This window comes from Megascapheus bottae, chromosome 7, assembly GCF_031878675.1.
Source record: "Megascapheus bottae isolate mThoBot1 chromosome 7, mThoBot2.hap1, whole genome shotgun sequence".
Classification (NCBI taxonomy): Eukaryota; Metazoa; Chordata; class Mammalia; order Rodentia; family Geomyidae; genus Megascapheus; species Megascapheus bottae.
This window is the reverse complement of record NC_143515.1, coordinates 30,853,338-30,869,280: the sequence shown is the minus strand read 5'-3', so window position 1 is coordinate 30,869,280 and position 15,943 is coordinate 30,853,338. Positions and strand designations below refer to the sequence as shown.

General features: G+C 40.6%; 1 protein-coding gene across 2 annotated transcripts in view; it reads right to left on the bottom strand.

The window, feature by feature from the left end:
* Positions 1 to 211: 211 nt before the first annotated feature.
* Eva1a (eva-1 homolog A, regulator of programmed cell death) overlaps positions 212 to 15,943 on the bottom strand; it is a 52,891-nt gene continuing 37,159 nt past the window's right edge. For both annotated transcript variants that reach the window (XM_090336601.1, XM_090336602.1), the window contains one exon: positions 212 to 1,538. In XM_090336601.1, coding sequence (XP_090192727.1) covers positions 1,129 to 1,538 — 410 coding nt within the window. In that variant the 3' untranslated portion in view covers positions 212 to 1,128. The remainder of the gene's footprint in view (positions 1,539 to 15,943) is intronic.

The following is a 15,943-nucleotide window of genomic DNA, read 5'->3' as shown; positions in this document are numbered from 1 at the left end:
GAATTACATGCATGAGCCACCAGCACCTGACTCTATTCCTCTTCTTAACAATAATTCAGTGACTTTGCAACCATGACATGTAACCTACAGAAAATGAGATGCCCCCAGAATCACACAGTGACCATTTTCTCATTCTTATCTGTGCAAAGGTCATCTCCACCCATGTATAAGGTTTTCTGTATAAAACAGACAGATACAGATATTAAACAAATATTTTTATGAAACATTTATTTTTTTATTCATCCTAATTTGGACTTTAATTCTTACCTCCCATTTCCACTCTTTCCTTGGAAATCAAGACTTTAAAAAAACGCAAAAATGGTTAAAACTCATGATTATCTGGAATCATAATATACTTTTCTTCTCTCCAAAGAAGGAGGGCACACGTTTTAAATTTTTATGCAGCATTTTAAATATGCATGTCCACATATATTTTATAAACTATCTAAAATAAAAACACTTCATCCTTAGAGGTTATTGACATTGTCTGGCCCACTGACACATTGCCCTAAATACAATAATTCTATTCATTTTCACGAATGTGGTGGGAACTATATTTTAAAAAAAAAAAGAGGATTTTAATCCCTGAGGTGCCAGTTAAAATGAAGAGGTCGCCATTGCAACGTGAGATCTTAAAAAAAAAAATAGTTTTAAATAATAAGCACAGGCCATTGCTATCTGAATCAGAATCACCTCCATAGCACAGAGTCCTTTAGAAAACCGCATCTCCTGGGCTCAGGTCACCCCAGTCACCCCCGTTTTCATGTTGAGAGTCGTCCCTTTTGTTAAGGGATACCATGGCAAGGAAGTCTGCACCAACTTCCCAGATCCTCAGAAATGAGAACCAACGTCCCGGTTCTCACATCATCTGCATCCACAGGGCTGGCAATGGAAGCAGAGCCTCCTGCTCCCCAGTCCTGAAATGGTTGATGAGCCAACTTGGGTTTCTTCATTCATGATTTATGTAGCCCCTCTCCCCTCCCACAGACAACACCCCACAGTCCTCCTTCCTACCACCCCCGCCTCATCCAGAGACCTGGCTCCAGCTCCTGGTACCCCCACCCCATCCCTGTGGGGGCTCTCCCTTCCCCGCAGCTTCCAGGGGGTTCCTGGGTTCCCGTGGCTCCTCTAGTAGTAGCGGTTCAGGCTCCTGGTGCCGGGCACCTCGGGCTGGCCATTCATCCAGATCTCCCTGAGGATGCGCTCGCGCTCCTCCAGGCGCTGGGCGCGCTCCAGCTCCTCGGCAGAGGTGAACACGTTCTTGTTCAAAGTCCTCTCAAAGCGCCGGTGCCTGCGCACCGACAGGTCCGACGCCGTGTCCTCGCTGCCATCCCCGCTGTCGCTGCTGCTGCTGCTGCTGTCACTGCCCTCTCCTCCTCCATCCTGCTGCGCAAACCTCCTCCTCCTCCTCCCTGGAGGCCGCCGCCTTCGCTGGCAGTCAGTGTGGCAAGAAATCCGCACCACCAAGGCAGCCAAGGTGAGGACCAGGCCGATGCACACGCCGGAGACGAAGTACAGAGCTGCGCTCTCAGGGTGTTCTGCAGGGGACGGGAGGAAGGAGAGAAGATTGCAGACATGGTCCGCCTCACCTGCGCAGACCGCCTGGGGCTGCGGCCCGAGGCCTCGCTCTCCTTCCCACAGGGAAAACTCCCAGGTTCTCAATTCCCCCAAGATTGGGAAACTACCATTCTGCAACAGGGGATTCTTTTATGTTTTTCAGCTTTTAAAATTATTTCCAAATTAGTTCAAAGAAACAACAACAAAAAGCCCCATAGTAATTAGCACCTGCCAGTTCAAAGGAAAAAAAAACAACAACACAGTAATTACCACCTGCCATCTGCAAACAAGGGTGCTTAGATACACCTCATGTTTAAGATGCATCTACCTAAAGACTCTTCACCTACATCAACTTTTTTTTCTTCAGGGGGAGAGGGCTTGTGAATTTCTCATACAACACTTGAATTACATTACCTTTAATCACTGTGATAGTCAGCTTCTACAAAATCCCTACCTTCTGGTATTTGTCCCCTTCTCTTAAGGACTGCATCTAATGACTTATTTTTGAGAAACAAAATATAGGAAACACATTGGGTGAATCTAAGATTAGTTTGTGTAAGGTTATATGAATTCATCTTGCTTGTCCTCCCTCCCTCCCTCCCTCCCTCCCTCCCTCCCTCCCTCCCTCCCTCCCTCCCTCCCTCCCTCTCTCTCTGTTTTCCTCTAGCTCTGCTTCTTACATGTCCATTCAGAAGAAACTAACTGCCATGTGAAAACTGCTCAACAGGGAGGTCCAAGTGTCAAGGAGCTATAAGGATGGCTTCCAGCCAACAACCTCTAAGGACCTGAGTGGTACCAGCAGTATGGGTGAGCTTGGAAGTGAATCATCCCTTGGTGACGCATGGGGTGACCACAGGCCCAACTTTGCAGTTAGCAGCCTTGTGGGAGATATTACTGCCTTGTGAGAGTCCTTGAACCAGAGAAGCCAGCTTAGCCACAGCTAGGTTTCTGAACCACAGAAACAGAGATGTAAGCGTATGTTGTTTTAAGCCTCTACAGGTTTGGAGTCGTTTGTATACAGCAATACAGAATTTAAACCATCAATCACATCTAAATCCAGTATTGCATTTAGGGATGACCTCATCAAGCTATCTGAAAGAAGAGTAAGTATGGGAGCTTTGCCCTGGTGAGAAAAGAATCTAATTAGCCTGATGATGAGCAATATGCTTAGCAGGCCCAGTGATGGCTTCTGAGAGTGACAGCCTTTTGGGTAACAGGTCTGACTAAAGTTGAGAGGATCAAGATGGAGTTGAAGAAATTAACATTCCATACTTGTGAGTATGAATCACAATAATACTGTTTTGTAGCTTAGAATGATACAAGTAGAATCAGAGGTGATATATATCTGCTTTCTGAATTTAAGAATAATACTTAAGGTGTTGGGAATGTGTCTTGGTGGTAGCGTGCTTGCCTAGCATGCATGAAGCCCTGTGTTCGGTTCCTCAGTACCATATAAACAGAAAAAGCTTGAAGTAGCACTATGGCTCAAGTGGTAGAGTGCTAGCCTTGAGCAAAATAAGCTCAGGCCCTAGTTCAAGCCCCAGGACTGGCAATGAAAGGAAGGAAGGAAGGAAGGAAGGAAGGAAGGAAGGAAGGAAGGAATGAAGGAAGGAAGGAAGGAAGGAAGGAAAAGAAAAGGACTTAAACTTTTCTGTGTATTTGTCAGCAACATTTTTAAAAATTGCTATTACACAGTTTTGTAGCAGAGGTTTACTGAAGTATTTCTTCTCATTCTTCTCATGATTGCTCTATTTACAGCTCCAGAGTAAAAAAGGTGATATGTGTGCATCACCATTCACACCTATTTATTGGTTGAGATTTTTTTTTGGACACTGTTTTCCTAGGCTGATCTTGAACACTGATAGATCTTGGCCTTACAAATAGCCAGGATTAAAGGTATCAGCCAGTATGCCTAGCTTCCAATCATTTTCTTATCAATAATACTGTACAAATGGTTTCTAATTCTTCACACGTATTAGTACTGTTGACAATGTACTAATATCTGTATGTACTTGGTAGAATCACTTAGGTAGGTTCATTTTTAGAAAGGAATCACTGCGTCAAAAACCATAGGCATTTTGAAGTTTATATATTCTAAACTGTACAAAATCAAAGACTTAGGCCAGGAGTTTAGCCTAGTGGTAGAGTGCTTGCCTCACATACACAAAGACCTGGGTTTGATTCCTCGGTACCACATACATACCAGAAGTGGTGCTGTGGTTCAATTGGTAGAACTCTAGCCTTGAGAAAGTCCAAGGACAGTACTCAGGCCCTGAGTTCAAGCCCCAGAACTGTCAAAAAAAAAAAAAAAAGAATAAAACCAAAGGCTCTATCAGTCTAAATAGTACTCCTTTTTCTGAAACCTCATGAAAATAACAGTCATGTAAATAAACAGATAAATTATAGGAATAAAGAGTTCAGTAGAGAAGAAAGCAGAAGACAAGCATGCTAGGTGAAACAGTCAACACTGGACACCAGTGCAGGGTGTGGCTGGATTTTATCCAGATAATACCAGTAAACGCTGAGCGAATGGAGGGAACACAGGCCTTAAGACACCAATGGTTCAGCAGGATGGTGAGCCCCCTGCGTCCCCCTATTCCACTGCAAAGAATTGAAACGGGAGCTCTGGAAACGCATGGTTATGGCGAAGCTCTGATCTGTGGTGGTCAGTCTTGATGGCCAATTTGAGTGGACTGGGGAGTGCCTAGGTAATATTAGTAAAGCACACATCTGGTTTGCTGTGCAGGAATATCTAAAAATCATTAAGTAAGGGAGACAGGCACAGCCTGAATGTTGCAGCAGCTGTTTATCAAGACAAAATCTTTCCCACGCACACGTCTTGGCTTGTCCGCTTTGTCCTAGGGTCTCTGGGAGGAGTCCTTTCACTCTAAAACAGGCTTGGCTTGTCCTCTCAATTGCTAAAAGAGCTGATTTTTTGCAGCGTGTGTGTGTGTGTGTGTGTGTGTGTGTGTGTGTGTGTGTGTAAGAGAGAGGGAATGCCAGTACTGGGGCTTCAATTCAGAACCTTGTGCTCTGCCTTAGCTTTTTTCTTTGCTCAAGGCTGATGTTTTACCACCTAAGACACAGCACATTTCTAGTGTTTTGCTGGTTAATTAAAGATAAGACTTTCTCAGATTTGTCTTCTAGGGGTGGCTTTGGATTTCCACTCTCAGATCTCAGTCTCCAAAGTAGCTAGGACTACAGGCATAACTCACTGGCGCCTGGCTTGCCAACACCTTTCTCAAGCAGGAATAAGTTCATTGTATTTAGCATGACAGTTATCCAGGGAGCCCAGGTCCTCCTTTCTGTCTACATTCCCAGAGCCCCATAAGCTACTGATTCTCCTGAATCTCTGGGTCTGGAAAGGCCTGAGCATTACATCACTTTTGTGTGCTTTTCTGTAGACAGGCTGTGTTCACAGTGGCAACACCTACCCATGTGGGAACATGAACATTAAGAACTAGATATCTGTGGAACCAACTTTCAATGGGCAGAGTCTTCGATGTTTCCTACTGGGTCATGTGTAGAGATAGCTATGGCAGAGAGATGTGCTCACCTGTTCCAGACCTTGCAACTTCCCCCATGTCATGAGAAGCAGATTAACCTCTCACACTTGAACCTGAACTTGTTTTTCCCCCAAAGTACAAAAATAGCTACCAAACAAAATAACTCAGCATATGTTATCGACGTCAGGAAACTAAAGCCTCTGAAGATTGGGTAACACATCCTCTTCTAAGTCTTTTTCCAGTTCTTGGTTGTCAACAGAACAGAAACAAGGCCTAATCAAGTTGTCAGCTGATGTATAATTAAAAATAATTTTTGATGACAGGTCAGTTTTGCTTTTGGCATAGAACACAAATTTTAATTCAAAGTCTTGACTAACATTATTATAACAAAACTTTTTGTTCTTTTCTATATATTTATCAGAACCAACTATCTCAACAACTATATGCAAGACATGAAAACTAGGAATAACATTTTCATTATTATTGAGCCTCATCTTGCAATAAGTCACTCCCACACACATTTATATATACAGAGAGAGAGAGAGAGAGACAGAGACACACAGAGAGTGAGCCTTACTCTGTAGCTTAGGTCAGCATGGAACTCATATAATCCTTCTGCTTTTGCCTCCCAAATGCTGGGATTATATACCCCCAAACCCAATGAATATTTACCCATGAATATATGAGCTAAGGCATTCATTCAGCCCTTGAGGAGATCTAATTCCTATAAACTTTAATTTTGTGTTTCAAAATTCATTTTTTACCTTGAAGCTTCAAATAAAGCATCTTACACTGATAATCTTTTACTTCAAGTCATCCTCTTTCTCCTTCTTTCCTTTCTCCTCCTCCACTTCCTCCAATATGAGAACGTGTATAGCATAAATAGGAGAATTTCAGTCCAGGAGGGCCCATGGCCACAAATATAAAAACCTGTTCAAAAATAAAGAACTAGAGCAAAAGGAATGGGAGGGTTTGGCTCAAGTGGTTGAGCATCTGCCTTACAATTACAGGGCTCTGAGTTCAAATCCTAGTGTTACCACCACCTGCTAACAAAAAGAAAGTGAAAAGAAGAAAAGAAAAAGGAGAACCAAAACAAGAAAAAGCAAAGGCAAAACTGAGCCCTCCTTTCTTACATATTATTAATGTAGTGTTGCTTAAAGTGATAGGCTCTGAGCTTCACAAAATATTTAATTTTCCATTTTGATGGTATGAAATATTCTAACAAGTTTTCTTAGAATTCTATTAAGACCACTTCATTAACATTCTACAGAAGGCTATTACGAAACTTCGCCCTTATGAAAAGAAGAATTTTAAATCATCCTGAATGAGCTGGTTTAGGAAGCATGATTTTGAGCATATAAATGAGAGATAAGTTTGTATTATTCAGTAGAGCTTGGCGATAAAAAGATTTTGATTCCTGGCATTGCGTAAATTTGCCTTCTTCATCAAGCTAAAGAGGTTGAGCCAATTATAATTAAGCCATGGCTTTTCTAAACGCATAAAAGAGAGTCCCATTTTGAATGTACCACCCTTGAAGGAAAGCTGGCTCTGCTCCCATGGACAGGGGAAGCAGGAGGGCTCGGCTAGAGGAGTGACCAGAAATCAGCAGGCGGGGACACTGGCATTTTGCGTCCATTTCCTGTGGATGAGCTGAGAGACCCAGTTCTTAATTTCTAGTATTTTGGCGGAGGGCTGGGGGAGGGGAGGTGGCGTGGGCTTGTGGGGCTTGAACTCAGGGCCTGAGTCCTGTCCCTGAGCTTTTTGCTCAAGGCTAGTACTCTTCCACTTTGGGCTACAGTTCCACTTCTGGTTTTAAGCGGTGAACTGGAGACTTTTCTGTGTGAGTTGGCTTTGAATTGCAATCTTCAGATCTCAGCCTCCTGAGGAGCATTACAGGCATGAGCCACCAGTTCCTGGCTGTGTTCTTAGCTTTTTTCTCCCCTGGACCCAGAGAGAATGTAAGCTATAATAGTTCAGAAGGAGACACTAACACAGCCAACCCTAGGTAGCAGCAAGTATATGGCTCTAAGGAGATGACAAATCAAGGGAAAAACTGGGATGTTCAGGATTCAGAGAGTTCTAAAATTGCACACTTTAACCTATACCATACTTTAGTTAGGATTAGGCAGCCATACTTGGAACTTTATGGAAGTATGCTTTATGGAAGTATTCATTTTTCCCATAACCACTCTCCACCTTCTACTAATGACACTCTGCCTTAAAATGAATCTAAAATTTTCAATTTTTTCATTTAAATTAAGCACAATAACTTTTACCTTGCTTTGGAAGGCATCATTTTCTTTTGGGTAGGATATATTCACACAAAGTAAGGGTGAAGGAATTCTCAACAGATCACATGGTTTAAACCATGAAACTGACCAAGAGCTTCTCTAGGCCAACTGAGCTGTGCAATGCATGCTGTGAGTTTAAAATCTTTTGGTTTTTAATTTCTCAAGAGTTCAGGTATCTACTCAGGCAACAAACAATACTTCTTCTCTAGTGGAACATAAGCTTGGAGTGCCATAATTCTGCCTGATTTTCTTACAGATTTACCTGTATTTACTATTACAGTTTTCAGATCAGGAAATTTCCAGTCTAATCACTATATAGCCGAAGTGGGCCTGGAACCCTCAATCCTTTTGTCTCAGCCTCCTGAATGCTTATAAACATATGTGACTCCACCTGGCTCATGGGCCTGACTTGGAAATCATTTCTGAGCTCTAGTTTGAAAACTGCTATTCTTATTCTAGCTTAACTAGAATCCTATTCCTGTCTCCTCAATGAGAAAACATTCACTCATTCACATAGCATTCTAGACCCAGATTCCTACAGATGCCCAACCACACAGGGCAAGGGATTTTCTCTGGCTTCACTGGGTCCTTGGCTGAGGCCTTGGTACAGCTATCATAACTGATGTTATTTGTACCATGCTTCTTCATCATGTTTATGAAGCTATCAAAACTGGAGCCCTGTGGTGGTTGTTTTTGCTTTCCTTTAATCCTTTCTGCTCCAGGTCACTTCCTCTTGGCCGGTGATCTACCCTGGTCTTGACCAAATCCAGACAGCTGTTAATTACCCAGGAAACAAGAATGGGGAGGGCTATTGTTGGTTTTTTTCCCTTCATAAATAAAAATAAATGTATTACTGTATCTCGTTTCCTGCAGGGTCATTGTTTTCAAGGGCAGGAAGAGGCCCTATGTGGAGGGCCCCAAGCTAATTTCATTTTCACTCATGGAGGTTAGATGTAGCCCAGCAGCTTCTATAGGAAAGGACAGCAGCAACCAGGCCAGGCTGGGTCAGCTGGTCTCCATGAAAGGGTAACTTTTTCCCTTTCTGCCTATCTTGCTGACCCTGAAGCTTTCCATCATTAAAGTGGAGGGATTAAGGTTTTGTTTTTGTTTGTATTTTTTCAATAATAGGGCTTCAGTGGAGTGATGGAGGATTGTGTTATGCTTTCGCTGAACTCTTAGGATATTATAAGGTTGTCTCTTTATATGTGCCTCACTCTTTAGAACAGAAAGGCTCTCACTCATACTTCTGTTCTCTCTGAAGTGCTGGAGAAAAACTTTCCTCGTCCTTCCATCATGGACTTGCTACACATCAGGAAAAGTACTAGAAAAACTACCTCTACCAACACAGCCCTGGGGTGATCCTTTGATTCATCCCATTTCAAAATCTCCCTACCCACTATGCAATAAGCACAAGAAAGCTTCCAGTCCCCTAGGCTTCTTCTTAATCTGCTCCTGAGGATGTCCAGCAAAAAGGATTGTCCAAGACCCTGGCAAAGACTCAGTCAAAGATGCTTTCTCTTCTATCTATTCACTCTGTTTTCTCTCTCCCCTATCTCTCTTCCTCACCTTCTCTCCCTCTTTCTTCTTTTCCCTTCTTTTCTTCCTTCTTTCCTGCCCTACTTCTGGCCTAGCCTTCACTCAAATCTATTTGCACTGAGAAAAGGCTTGAGTTCCACAACCTGGGACACAGATGTAGAAGGGAGAGAGAAGACTCTTGCCAATTTTCGAATCTGGCTTTCTCATTGCTGAAGTTCATGCAGTTTGATGTTTTCTGAGCTTCAAGGTGGAAAGGAAAGACGAGCATAATAAATTGGTCCCTCAAACCTTGTTAACACTTTATGAAATTTTGTTATAATTAGTGATAACTTATCTTTTCCACATGTCATTGAGAACATTTTAGGGCAGAGCCCATGTGACTCACTCACAGTGGACATTCAGAGCCCAGCATGCTGCATTGTTCTTGGTGGGTTTCTCCCAAATTGTTATTAACTCATGAGTATATAATTCTTAAGATTTCAATTGAAGATTTGTTCACTTAGTATGTGCATTATAATTTCTACAACAGACTTGCAAATATTTATAAATGCTCCTGAATATTTATTACATTCTGGTATTAGATTAATTACAGTTAATACAATTCTAGTTAATTGATAGGAAGCCTGTGTAAGTACATGCTTGTGTGCATGTATGCGTGTACATGCTTGAATGTGTGTTCTGTATGTATAAATATAATGTATATATAAAACACTAAACGTAAAAACAATAGAAAATTATATTAATTCACATAATCTCACAACTTGAACACAACTATACAAAATGTAGAGTACTGAAGTGACTTTTATTATTCTCTTGTCATACAAATAGGTATATACATAAAATTATATCTACTTGGCCAGAGTCAGTCTCTGTATAATTATTAACTTTTTTCTGGACATACCTTTCATATAACACGCATTTATGTTCTGGATTGCTCCAGTCTTCCCGCAGTCACCCATCATAGTGGTGATACAGTGTTCTATGCTGTGAATTACAGTTCATAAAAATGATTCCTACCTTTAGCTATTCAGGTTGTTGGGAAAAAATTCAAAAAAAAAAATGAGTGAAGGATATTTTGTGCTTAATGACATACTAAAGCCACGAGCACAACGATGTTCATTGCAGCACTATTTACCATAGCAAAGATATGGAACCAACCCAGATGCCCCTCAGTTGGTGAGTGGATCAACAAGATGTATTTATACACAATGGAATTCTGTGCTGCTGTCAGAAAGAACAACATCGCCCCATTTGTAAGGAAATGGAAAGACTTAGAAAAAGATCATATTAAGTGAAGTAAGCCAGATTAAAAGGAGCATAGGCTCAATGGTTTCCCTCTTTTGTAATAATTAATACACATCTAGGACTCTCCTAGCAAAGGATTACAACAGCGCAAAACTTAGGTACATAAGGTCATGTAAGATGAGACTAAATGAAAGGATCTCTAGGATATGAAAACAAGAGCTTTATCTTGTGTGATTGTTGTTCTTAATATACTATGTTATTTCTCTTTCTTTTTCTCTTTTTTTGTTCTTTGGTTAATCTCATATTGTTACTGTATCTGACCTTGTTACCTGGTGTATTGTATATACGTTTATTTGAAAGAGTAAAGGGGAAAGAGAAGGGGGGAAAACAAGATGATTAGGAGGGGGTAGGGGGAGGAAAATGGAGACAAACATATGAGAAGGGGCATCAATGTGTGAAAAGTAATGTACCTACTATCTGGCGAATTTAACTGTAACCCCTCCATACATTACCCTGACAATAAAAAATAAAACTTTAAAAAAAGAGTATTTTGTGCTTAATACTATTTCCTTTTTAACTTGTATGTTCCTTGTTATCTTCAATGGGTTATCGAAAAATAATCTGTCAAACAGGATATACATTATGGGAGCTCTTGATCTGCATTTCCCAGTGGTCTTTAATATTCTCACTGTCAGCCTCCCCTAAGAAAGTACTATTTTCACCAAACTCTTTTTCAGATACTTTCCTCTAGCAAAGAATATTCCAATTGTTAAAATGCTTTCAAATAATGAAGTTCAATTATTTGTGGAATAATTTACTCCACAAATGTTACCTGGAAGTAATAGTGCTGTGGGCATTACTTAGGCCTGGAGACATGAAAGTCCTCCGAACTTCACAAGAATAAATAACAAACTCAAACTTTCTCAATGGTCCAAATTTGTGACTAGCATCAGTGAAGTTGTGGAGAATTCAGCTCTCCTGAGAGAATCTCTCCCTCATATTATGCTTGTAAGCAAAGTGATTCAAATTCTGGCTGAATGTTATGCAGTTAGCACACTCTAAGAATAGTTGTTAAATGAAAAACATGTATACAACTTATCCTCTAAACTTTTGAAATTGAAAAAAAAATACTACAAGCAAAGTCAAAAGACAAGAGACATATCCATAAAATGTAATACAAAGGGCTACTAACAAAGAGCACCTACAAGGAGCACCAAGAAAAAGGCCAATAATGGAAAAGGAAAACAATCAAGACATATGAGCAGGTCACAAAACCAGCCCTAAAATGGCTCTTCAAAAAGGAAGACGTATTCAAAGCTTTCAGTTGGGCTAGTGGGCTCATACCTGTAATCCTTGCTACTCAGGAGGGTGAGATGTGAGAATTATGGTTCAAAGCCAGCCCCAGTAGGGAAGTCTGCTCAGGGCCTGGTACTGTGTCTGAGCTCAAGGCACATGACTGGCAAAACACATACACATACACAAACACAGTTTGGCAGGCATGTTTTACAAGCTAAATTTGGTCATACTCTTGTTCTCATAGAGTTGTATTGGAACCTAGCCACATGCATGCATTCACGTATACATTGTCTGTATCTGTTTTTAGGCTGAGAAAGAGCTGCGTCATTAGAATGATTTATTCTCTGGCCCTTTACAGGAAAAGCAGCTGACTCTTTACCCACAGAAACAGAAATTAAATGACATTTAGGTGTCATTTTTTTAATTCATCAGATTGTGAAAATTCTAAAATGATTGAAAACACTGGTAAAGGCATTTTTATATATATTTAAAGAGTATATTAGTAAAACACTTTGAATATCAATTTGTTGATATTTTCCCCTAAGAGTTTGTATGTACTTTAATCCAGCAATGTTGCTTTTGAAAATTCTGCCAATGCATTTGAACAGTCATATGACTGCAGTAGTTACAGATCTACTTGTTCACAGAAAATACGTGTCATTCAATTTTTGTTTCTGTAGATCATGATCCGCAATCTAAGTCTATAAAGAGCTAGTCTGTTTTAACAACTCAGCTCTAATGCAATGTAAAAGCAGGTGCACAAAATACATATATGAATATGGTTTTATTTCAATAAAATGTTATTAGAACAGGAGCTGGCCAACTTTGGCTTGTGAACCATAGTATAATAATCCCCATTGGAAAAGATCTTACTCATTCCTACTGTTCTTCTGTAAACAGCTGGTTAAACTGTGGGTGGTCCTACAACTGAAAAGTATACAGTTGTCTAAAAGAATGATGAATATTTCTGTAGAGTGACCTAAAATAGCTCCAGAATAGGTTGCTCAGTGAAAACAAAAAAGCACAAAACAATTTACTAGAAAAGGTAGAAAAAAGTAGATAAAAATGTCCAATGGTTGATGCACTATGTGTGCACAACATAGGTAAGTTGGAGATTGTGAATTTATATTAATTTTTATCCTTTGTTAACTCTTATTTTAGAATAGTTTTATGTAAATTTGTAAATGCTGTTATGTTATTAACTTTAACAATGCATGGTTAATGTGACTTTTCTTCATTTATTTTTATTATAAAGGTGATGTACAGAGGGGTTATAGTTATATAAATCAGGTAATGAGTACATTTCTTTTTTCTTTTCTTTTTGCCAGTCCTGAGGCTTGAACGCAGGACCTGGGCACTGTCCTTGAGCCACAGCACCACTTCCAGCCTTTTCTGTGCATGTGGTGACAAGGATTCTCACCAAGGCTTCATTCATGCTAGGCAAGCCTCAGCCCTACAGTTTCACTTCTTCCCTTGTTTTTGCCCAGTTTTTCTTTTTTGGTCCCTCTGCCATATTTCTTTTTTTAAATGTAAAAAAATAAATAAATAAAAAGTTTACATTGTTTTCAGCATTGTGGATTAATTCCAAGCACTTGTGCTTGCTAAGTAAATATTGTTAATTACTGGAAAAATTAGTGATTGAAATGGCTACTGTGAAGAATGGGAACAAGATGTATCCAGAAGCAAACAAAAGACTATGTGAAGGGCTTGGCAGAAATTAGAGGTCATGAGTTTCTACTGGTTTCAACCTGCAAATGCAACTACATCTGGTAGCTTGTGTTTTGTTTTGTTTGGTTTTGCTTTGTTTTGTTTTTTGTCATGGGACTTGAACTCTGGGCCTGGGCACTGTCCCTGAGCTCTTCAGCTTGAGGCTATTGCCCTACCCCTTGAGTCACAGAGCCATTACTGATGGTCATCTTTCTTAGGTGGCTGCATACCTAGAGAGATATCCAGAGACGTTAAGCAAAACAAAAGAATCAAAACATTAAAAAGTCTTGTAAGCAGCATAAGTACAATTTAGGGATCCAAAACATAGAATGAATACTTAAATGGGTCCTTTGATATGAATAGCTTCTGGCCACTAGAAATAATCTTTAAGGAGGAAGTCAGCTATCTTAACAGAGAATCAACTTTGAATCAAGAAAGAGGCAAAGACCTGACTGTCTCAGACTTACGTACCTCTAGTTCCCTCTCTCCCAGTGAAAAATACCTCAGGTAGCCCCCAAACATAATGCATGCAAACACAAGCACACACACACACACACACACACACACACACACAGAGTCAAGATTTAGTCTGCTGGTTCAATGAAAAGCTGGACAAAAGAAGAAGACAGTTTTGTGTATTAGCAGGTTTGTTGCTTCCATAGAACAAGAGTCAACTTGTATTACTTAGGCTTCTCAGAAGAACAGAGCCAATAAATTTCATACATAATTATAAGAAGGAATTTATTAGATTGGCCTATACAATCAGATCTGGACTATTCCAGAATGGCTATCCAAAGGCTAGAGAGCCAGTCCAAGAAGCTGGGAGCCTTAGAACTAGAGGAACCAGGATGCAGTGCCAGCCAGAAACTGAAGGCCTGAAAAGCCCTGGTTCAAATCTACATTCAAAGGCCAAACATAAGAAAAGTCAGAAGCAAAAAAATGCACCTGCTTAAGAAGTGCGGAGCATGCCCGTGCACCAACTTCCCACAGGAAAGCACAAGCTTTCTTCTGCATTTTTGTTCCATCTGGGCCCCCGACCGATTGAGTGTTACCATCCATGTTCAGTAAGTCTTTTTCCTCACTTAGAGCATACAGACACATGCCATTCCTCATTCCTGAAGACAGACCCAGATGTTTACTTTGCCCATTTCAGTTGACAGTCTAGTGGACAACCAAGAAGAACCATCACACAATACAATGAGAGAAAAGTGAAAGTGTGAGACACTCTTCCACAACTGAAGACCAGATACAGCAAAGTGAGATTATATGAAAACTACAAGATAGGGCCATTTCCTACTATTTATAATATGGTACTTTGTACCATTAGCTAACCATTTACTATATTTTCTTGTTTACTTTACAATCAGGGTATTCCCTGTTTCACAATCAATATTCCATCATCACGTCTATTTTTTAGATATAAAAAAAAGTTACTTTAGCTGCTCTACTTACCATGGCCTGGCGCATTCTTCTCATCTTAGCCCACAATTTACTTAAAGGAAACATAATCGTCCAGCATCACAAGCAGCATTTTAATTCCATAGTATGGCATGAAAAGATAGAAAGTAGGAAGGGACAAACAGGGCCATGTACCCTTTCAACCCTGACAAGATAGCAAAGCACTTGGTAAAACACCAGCCCATTCGATGAGCTCCACATTCAGTAGTCACATTCCAGGGTCATGCAGGCTGACATGGAAAACTGCCAGAGACCTCTCGTGCTAAGCAGAGCTCCAAAGTCCAGTCTGCTGCTTGCTCTCACCAGAAATATTCTCTTCCAACAGTTAATATACAGATATATTTTGAGACCTTGCAACCCCCCAGACCCTCTCCCATCCTCCATTTTATTTGGAGGATATCAGGAAGCCATTATCCAAACCACTTGTGAAGACAAGATGCTAGTTTCAAAGATGCCGGTTTCAAGATGCCAGAGTCCACATCCTTAATACAGACTCAAGGAAATACCAGAAATGAAATTCCTCAGATGTGTGAGTCTGCAGGAAAGGAGTTACCTGACACCAGACTTTTTACAGTTAGGTGTAGAGCTGACCTACGGCCTAGACTTTGAAGGTAGGACCCAGATTGGGAGGTGCATTTGAGCTATATTCTGTATGTTACTAACCACAAAAGGTAATCCTTTCTCAGGATTACCCCCTGAGAATCCACACTCCTCCACCTGAGCCAGGTAGAATGTCATCAACATTCCCCTCACAAAGCAAAGTCATAAGCTTCCCTTATTCTCAACATTGGCTCAATATGCGATGGTAAACAGAAATACCAGTTTTTACATTTCAACAACAGAGGGGGAAAAGTCATAGAAAATCAGAAAGCACAAAAACAGCCCTCCCCAAGGGAAATCAAATCAGAATCCCAGTTTCTTTTCTTTCCATTCAATATGCAGAGTCAGAAGGCAGAACAAAAAGCAAACTGAAAAATTTAAAACATGCAAGCAGCATCACAGCAATTTGGGCATCTAAAGCATAGAGAGTATTTCCATGTAAAGATTAGCTGCTTCTTTGATACGAACAGCATTTATTTTTCAGAAATAATCTTGAGGAGAAAGTCAACTATCTCAGTAGTGTCAACTTTCAGTCAAGGAAAAAGCAAATGCCAGACTGTCCCTGACTCCCATAAGGTCTGTGGCTCCTCTCTTCCAGAAAGTTGACCAAAACCTCAAACAGTCCCCAAACACAACACACACACACACACACACACACACACACACACACACACAGAGTGAAGCAACCTGTGTGGGACTGAAACCCACACAGAAATCCCCAAGCTGCAGTCTACAGTCAGCCACTTT